Source organism: Elephantulus edwardii, unplaced genomic scaffold, assembly GCF_000299155.1.
Source record: "Elephantulus edwardii isolate Elephantulus edwardi_28Jun2011 unplaced genomic scaffold, EleEdw1.0 scaffold00032, whole genome shotgun sequence".
NCBI lineage: Eukaryota > Metazoa > Chordata > Mammalia > Macroscelidea > Macroscelididae > Elephantulus > Elephantulus edwardii.
The window spans coordinates 4,031,542-4,040,091 of record NW_006399782.1 but is presented as its reverse complement, the minus strand read 5'-3'; the positions used below and the strand labels follow the sequence as shown (position 1 = coordinate 4,040,091).

At 36.0% G+C, this 8,550-nt stretch overlaps 1 protein-coding gene across 1 annotated transcript in view; it reads right to left on the bottom strand.

Annotated features, from left to right (window-relative positions):
• The window catches only part of SNX4 (sorting nexin 4), a 93,240-nt gene that overhangs the window by 13,466 nt on the left and 71,224 nt on the right, over nucleotides 1-8,550 (bottom strand). Inside the window, exon 9 of the mRNA XM_006884299.1 lies at nucleotides 3,088-3,153. Coding sequence (XP_006884361.1) covers nucleotides 3,088-3,153 — 66 coding nt within the window. The remainder of the gene's footprint in view (nucleotides 1-3,087; nucleotides 3,154-8,550) is intronic.

Here is an 8,550-nt window from a genome sequence, read left to right as displayed (position 1 = left end):
CATATATCATATATTATATATATATTATATATATAATACTATTATTCATCTCTCATGAATAAACGCCTATGTGTGGAATATTGATCCATGTTCACTTTAGGAAAAACTACCAAACACTCTTTCCAAGTACCTGTGCCATTTATACCTCCACCAGCAACGCTAAATATTTCAGATGATTCCTATCTTCACCATCATCTGCTGCTTTCACATACTAATTCATTTTAGCTTTTCCAGTATCTGTGAAATATCCTTTTATGTTAATTTACAGTTTTCTGATGATCAATGCTGTGTACAGCATTGATAAATACTGATATATAACGGCATGTGTGTATGTCTTCTCAAGTGGTAGTGGTTATTGATTTATATTTTTTTGTCCAATTCTAAACTGGACTTTTGCCTCTTTATTAGGGGTTCTTTATATATTTTGGATGCACATACTCTGTGAGATGTGTACGTTGGAAATGTTGATACCCAATCTGTGGTGGTGCCTCTTTACTTTCTGAGTGATGTCTTTTTATGAGAAGGAAGGTTTCATTTTAACAAATAAAATGAAATGATTAATCATGTTTCCCTTTTATGTATCTACTTCAAGAAACGTTTTTATTCCAAGGTTACAGCATTTTTTACAAAAGCTATCGTTTTAGTTCTTATACTTAGGAACACTGCTGGGACACTCTGGAACAAGATGCACAGCTAACCTAAAGGCTGCATCTCTCTAGTGGTTCAAATCCACCAGCAGCTCCATGGGACAAAGTCTCTTCCATTTCAACTTACAGCCCCAGAAAACGGATGGAAAGTCACTGAGTCAGAACCAATTTGCTGATCATGACTGAGGACTGATACTTGGGTATATGACTTAACTGGAACTGTTGGGGTTTTTTTAAAGATTATGTGATTTTAATTTTTTTCAGTACAAAGTTATTCCAGAACCATTTCTAGAAATGGACTACCATATTTTTAAACAATGCAAATTACACATTTGTGTAAAAAAATCTAGAAAAGTATGTTTAGAAAGATACTTGCAAGGACAGGAGTTGCTACTGACAAGCAAATGTAGAACATGTATCTTATGTGCATGAAAATATGGTTTAAATGTTAAGTCAATTTGTTACCCTGTTCAATCTCATAGATTTATTTATCATTATTAGAGTTAAGGCTTAAAAGTACATAGTATATTCTTTCTGATTTTAGTCTCATTAAGCTTGTTGTTGTTTGCCATCAAGCTGGAACCAACCCACAGCTGACCCTCCAGTTGGTTTTTATTGGTGGTTAATCCAACAGGAGGAGACTGCAGCTTCTTACCACTAGGCTGCCTGGTGAGCTCTGCCAGCTGCTCCATGGGAGGAGGATGGGCAATCTCCTCCTATTGGATTAACTGCGTCTGAAAATCCCCCAGAGGGTCAGCTATGGGTTGGTTCCAACTTGACAGTATTCAACAAGAAGCAGCTTGTTTTATTCATTCCAGTAGTCTCAGGGCCTGTTTAGAATCACCTTATCAATTTCTATTTGAAAAACCTAGTGGAATTTTTATTGATTATATTAATTCAGCAATTTGGGGAGAATGCACATTTGAACACGAGTGAGTTTACCAACCCATGAATATGGTTTGTTTACCCATTTATTCTGGTCTTTTTTAATCTCTCTTAGCTACAGAAGCAGGAGTGGCATCCAATTTGCCTCTGGAAACTCTATAAAATTTTATAAATATCGATATTTCTAGAGGAGCTTCAGGACTTTTGTTCATAGGATCGCTATGAGTCATGCTCAACTCAAAGGCAACCAACAACAGCCATGATTTATAGTTGTCAGTGTCGAAGACTAGCTTATCTAGCATTAAGAGAATCCCTACATATTACATTTTTTATGTTATTGCAAGCACTGCTTTTTCATTTTCTTTGTATTCTTGATGGAATACATAAAAACAACTATCTATTGTCACTGTAGTTTACAATCTCAAATTTAATGGCTATATAGGATGTTTAGTGATTTGTTATAATTACCTACATAGATGATTCTGTCAAATAAAGACAGTGTTTTTTCCTGCTCTTCCATCTCCTCTAATCCTGGCTAACCAGATTCAGTTGAAACAGTGCCCCATCCTTCCACTCTTTCCTCACACCTAGCCTGAGGGGATCCTCCCTTCTCTGAGCCATTAGAATAATTACTGTCACATAATTTCCTCGCTCTCCCCTTTCCCATCCCCCAGTCCACTTTGCTATGCACCTCTTACTCTGAACTGTTTTCATACAAATAATGCGTAATCATATATTCCTTTTAAACAGTTCTTGCTTTCATCTGTCCCAGTGCAGTGTTCATTATTTATCTCCTCTTTTCTTAGTTTCCCCCCAACCTCCATGTCAGTCCTGTTTTATAACTGGCATTATGCATTATTTGTCCTTTTGTGACTGAGATATTTCACTTATGCAACAATGAATGAATATTTTTTTAAAAAAAAAAAGCAAAGTAGGGGTGTTTAGGGAGGAAAATGAGTGAATGAAAAGTTCAATTTTTCTGGAAACTTTCATTAACATAACAAAAATATCTGGGAAAAAGTGAACTAGGGAGGTAGAGAGGAAAATGTACAACAATCAATGACTGAAAATCCAGCTTTTTTGTAAACTTTCATTAAAATCACAATAAAAAAGAGGGGGAAGTATTACTGTCTTCCATTGTCCTGAGTTCTGATTTAAAATTAAATTGCTCTACCACTCCTGAAAAAAGATAGTTTTTAATGTCTTCTTCTCGCCTAAAAAAGATTGCTTTTAACATCTTCTTTTCTAATATTTATGTATTTTATTTAATTTCTTTGCCTCAATGCACTGATGAATAACTCTTATATCTTTAATAGCTGTGGCAAGAGCAGACAACTATGACTTGTTCTTGAATTTGAGAAGAAAACATTAGTATTTCACAACTAAGTATAATATGAGCTAATTGTTTTAGATTGAGGAAGTCTCTATTTTCATGGGACATCTTATTGTGAACGGACCCAGTGCTTCTCCTCTATGAGAATCTTGAAGAGTCATGAATATTTCTCCATCAAATTTCTTTCACCTTAGGTTTTACCTTAAATCCCCTGACACTTACACGTCCATGTGGTGGCCAGCACTCTGAAGTCCGTCACCCATTTCTTTTTCTATGGCACTCCATTCACTAAGAAGGGGAGGAAAAAAGTTAATAAGAACACTTAGGATAGTAACTGAATCTTTATCTGGTTTGTTTCTAATCAGTTTGTAAACAATTTGCAATATCTTCATTTAGATTTTTTTCCATAACTGTTAAGTTTAACAACTTGCAAGTGAAGGCTTGAAAATGGAAGTTCAGAAATTATTATATGATACTTCTAAATTGCAAATGTGATAACTTTTTAACAAAATATCTATTTGATTTTAACGAAAGTTTATAGAAAAGTTAAATTTTCATTCATTCATTGTTGCAGTTTTATCCCATCTCTCTCCCTCCCTTCTCCCCAGTTCATTTTTTTTAATATTTACTCATTACTGCACAATTCCTTCTCCACCAGTCCTTTTTGCAATGTACCTCTTACTTTGCACTATTGTTATACATATAATGTTAATCATAAATTCTATTTAAACAGTTCTTTCCTTTATCTATTCCAGTGCAATGTTCATTATCTATCCACTCTTACCTTATTCTCCTCCCAAACCCTCAGGTCAGACCTCCTTTATAACAACGGTGCTATGCAGTATCTGTCCTTTAGTGACTGAAATATTTCACTCAGCATAATGTCCTGCAGGCTAATACACATTATTTAATGTTGTACGAGTTCACTGTTTTTCAGTGCTGCATAGTATTCCATTGTATAACTATACCATGGTTTTCCTGTCCATTCCTTTATTGCTATGCATTTGTGTTGCTTCCATATCTTTACTACTGTAAATAATGCAACAATAACATGGGTGTGCATATATTTGTTTAGATGGTGGCTATGTTTTCTTTAGGGTATATTTCCAGTAGTAGCTTTGCTGGGTCAAATGGTGTTTCTTTTTCCAACTTTTTGAGAAAGTGTTAAACCTACTTCCATGGTGGTTGAACAATTTTACACTCCCATCAGCAATGAGTAAAGGTTCCAATCTCTCCACAACCTTGCCGGCATTTTATTGTTTGCTGCTCTGTTAAAACTGCAATTGTTGCTGGGGTGAGAGGATATCTCAAAGTTGTTTTTACTTGCATCTTAGTGATTTTGAACATTTCTTCATGTGTTTGTTTGCTGTGTTAAAACTTCATTACAAATAAGCTTAGAACTCTAGAAAGCCCTATTCCACAGTATGGACAGTCTTCCAAGCATAATGAAAAACCTATAACCAGCAGAGAACAAAATAGATGAATGGGATCTTCTAAAATGTAAATCCTTATGTACATCAAAAAACTTCAACAGGGTAAAAAGGAAAGCTACAGACTGAGAAAAAGTGTTTGATAATGACATATCTGATAAGGGACTCATATCTATACCATATTACAGAATACTCTAGCACCTCAACAAGAAAAAAGTAAACAACCCAATCGCAAATCTGATTATCTCTAAGTGCAAGAAAACAGTTTCTGTTTACAGACATCATCTTCAGCCAGGGTGCATAATTACATCAACTGTGCAGTGCCTGGATGGTGCTAAAGCTTCACATACTCAGCAGTTAACTGAAAGGTTAGAGATCTGAGTTTACTCGGATGCACCTTGGAAGAATGGTCTGGTGATCGACTGAAAAATCAGCCACTGAAAAATTTAAGGAGCACTGTTCTGCTCAGATACATATTGTGGGTGGAGGAGCTTATAATCAGACTTTTTGAAAACCCAGCTGAGGTATGCTATTTTCCATGGATATGGTTATTATGAGCACACCTGATTATGGGCCACTGTTCTAATTGTTAAGGAACCTTGGTAGCACATGGATTAAGTACTGAGATGCTAACAGAAAGGTCAGCAGTTCAAATCCACTGGATGCTCTAAGAAAGAAAGATGCCGCCGTCTGCTTCCATAAGGATCATACTCTTGGAAACTCAATGAGGCAGTTCTACAAAAACAAGGGCAATAGGTGTAGGGTCTAAAAGTGAGCAGAAAAGACAGTATAGAAACTGGTGCTCAGTAAAAGGAGCAATAAAAACACTGGTGCTCAGTAAAAGGTGCTACAGAAACACTGGTGCTCAGTAAAAGATCAGTAATTTGCTATGCTATGTGAGAAGCCTACTATATAAGCACAGATCATTTTGGAATCATTAGTGCAAAATATAAGTTATGTAAGCTTATTATAGTAACCTGGAAAAATAAATCTACAATCTCAAATACTCAGAGATCACATAATATGATGCATCTTCTTCTAATCCTTTTATCCTCTCACTTTAATGTGGCTGAAATTCTTAGGAATATTCAATTTTGCTTATATTCCCCTTTAAAAGTATTTATTCATGCTATTAAAATACTGTAATTCTTTCTAAACACAGCTTCAAATAGCAACTCATAATTTTTTATACCATTTTCCAGACCATACAAAGTATTTCCAATCTTTTTTATCTAAAGGATGTTTTATTTAAAGAACTAAATGTCTTCAATTGCAGCACATCACAAAATTTTAAAATTCCGCTTCAATGATTTAGATCCTCCCAGAAGAGCTGTGGGTGAGCATTAATATTACTGGTAAGTATATTCGTTTACTCCTGGACACAAGAGCCTACTATTTGGTCCTAAAAGCCTTCTGAGGTCCCAACTCTTCTATTTCTTAGTTGTTGGGATTGACGGGAAACCTCATAAGCAGTTCCTTACTTCACCTCTGCCTTGCATGCGGATTTCTGAGCTGTAAAACAACCCAGTGGTTGATGGAATTTGGTCCAGGACTTAAGAACAAAAAATGACATAGTTGAGCCTCTACATCTTGTGGTTCCTAACCTTTATACTATAATAGACAAAATGCTAGTCAATAGGCCTTTCATTTTAAGAACAACTTTCCCAAAAAAAAACCAAAACAAAACTACTTTCCCTCTGTAACTTGATTTGTGCCACTATTAGAACCTCTACTTGGAATATTATTGATTTTTAATTTTTGACTCATGTACTTTTAACTTGTTAAATTTGTGTCTTCTAGGCTGCAACACTTCCATGATACATCTTCAAGGATATGAACATGTACGGCTAAGCACAACTGATAACATTGCATCTAAATTCCAAAATCAATCTCCATAATAGTCTATGTGTTTCCTATTGCCAAAGGGGCCCTTTAGAGTATTGAGAGAAGATCTTCACCCTGGAACCTACAGCGTCCCTTTTCAGCAGGAAGTAGCTAAGAGAATGCACCATCCCCTTTTCCTTATGAATCAGGGTGAAGTCTCTCTCAGGGAGGAGTGATAGGGAATGGCAAAGGACACACTGACAAAGGAGATTAATCAGAACTGGCTTTGACAAGCACTGTGGCAATGGGACAATTAAAACAGACTTTCAAGAGAGAAAAAAAAAAAGAGGAAAGAACTAGGGGGGAGGGTAGAGAAAATAATGCAACAATGAATGAATGGAAATCCAAAATCTCTGTAAATGTTCATTAAATTAATAAAATGTAATAAAAAAATTTAAAAATTCAAAGCAGTATTATTGTCAACTTGTTGTTTTTGTAAACTGTCCTTGAAATTTCAGATTATATGCTTATAGTACTAGACCAAAAAGATTCTCCCAAAATGATTAAATAGTTATTAAATATTGTGAAACAAGCAACACATACACACATATCACGTCTCTAACAGTATCAACATGGTTAAATGGCAAAATAGGTAGGGCTCTCTGTGATAATTTTCTTTCCTTATTTTGCCACTCTCAAAATAGTAAAGGTAGAAGTATTTTAGTGCTCTGTTATTTTAAAAATGTTTTTTAAATACCTCTAGCTCAGTTATCTAAGCTTCAAAGATAAATTCCTATGTCTGTATACAAGACAACTGTGCTTTGAATTCAACATGCCCTCATGGGCTTAAATCATTCCTATTTCATTATGACTCATGAGTATCTTATCACGAGCCAGTGCCACAAAGTCAACATAACCAAACAAGACTACAAGAAAATTTAAGGCAGGCAGGACTTAAAAGTTACTCATATTTATAATCAAAATAAGTAATTTAGCATCTGTCACATGATTTAGCATTTAGAGTTGGGAGATTAAAGGAGAGAATGAGCCAATGAATGAAATAATATTTAATGAGCCAGACAGATCAGCCAACAAAGTCCTTCCATTACCTATAGAATTTTTCAAAGCCAATTCTTTCAGAAGTGGATAGTCAGTCCTGCTTCTTACTCTGTCTTTGTCTGAAGCTCCACTGGAAATTGTCCACCAGATATAAATACTGGTGGCACTGCTTCCAGCACCACAGCAACATGCAAGCCAGCACAGTATGGTGAACTGACAGACAAGTGGTGGCACGGATGGTGAAACCTCGTCTCATATACTGAGGGTGTGTTGTCAGGAAGCGCCAGTCCTTAGAAAAATACATCATGTTGGGAAAGGCAGAAAGGAAGACCCTCAACAAAATGGACTGTCAGTGATTTCAACAATGGGCTTGAGCATGATAGAGATGGGCTTGAGCATGATAGAGATCCTGACAGTGAAGCAGGACAGGGCAAGGTTCAGATCTGATGTTCATAAGGTCCCCATGAGTTGTAGGCAACTCAGCAGCATCTAATAACAATGTGTTATCAGCCACTGCTAGGATCTAGAGTACTAAATAAACAAGATAAAATTCTCTGATCTCAAGGTAACCTTTTGCTACTTAAGCTGTGGTCTAACAACAGAATAGGCTGCAAACTGTTAGAAATTAAAAAGCTTGGCACCATTTCTAAGCTTACTGCATCAGAATATATGTGTTTACAAGATCAACATGTATCCTGTAAGACAATTAAGTTGTACTAGGTAGGCAAAAAATTCTAACCTGGGATCTAAGGATAAGAGAGAAAATGTTTAGGGAGGGTGGAGGAAACCATTTATATTCAAGGAACTATTAAAAGATCTTAGCAAATATTTAAAAGAGACGTAAATGCTGTCCTAAAGTACTTATGGGTAATTGAACCCGATCAGTAAGGGTCAGCAACTTGTTACAGTATTTGATATATGGAGCTAGTGTGGAGACACGTCAAAACCATAAATTTTTATATATTGTTTCAGAGACTTCAGACAACCTAAAGACCATCTTTGTTTCTTGGATTAAGAATCCTGATCTATAAAACTACCAGGGTTCCTCTTGCTTCAGTATTTTATAATTCCATTACCTATTAACTACACTAATTCATTGTTATCTAGCTGGCCCTCATGTGGGTTTTCAGAGGCTGTAAATTTCACAGTAAGAGACTGTCCATCTTTCCTGTGGCACAGGTGGTGGATTCTAACCACCTGCCTTTAGATTGGCAGTGCAACTCCTTACCCATTAGGCCACCTGAGCTCTCACAATTCCATTAGAGAGAGACAAAAAAAGGAAAAGACTTCAAGAATGCCTGCACATCTAGATTTAAGATGCAGCTGTTGTGAGCCAGTGAACTGACTGACTCACTGCAGAGATCCTACAGAC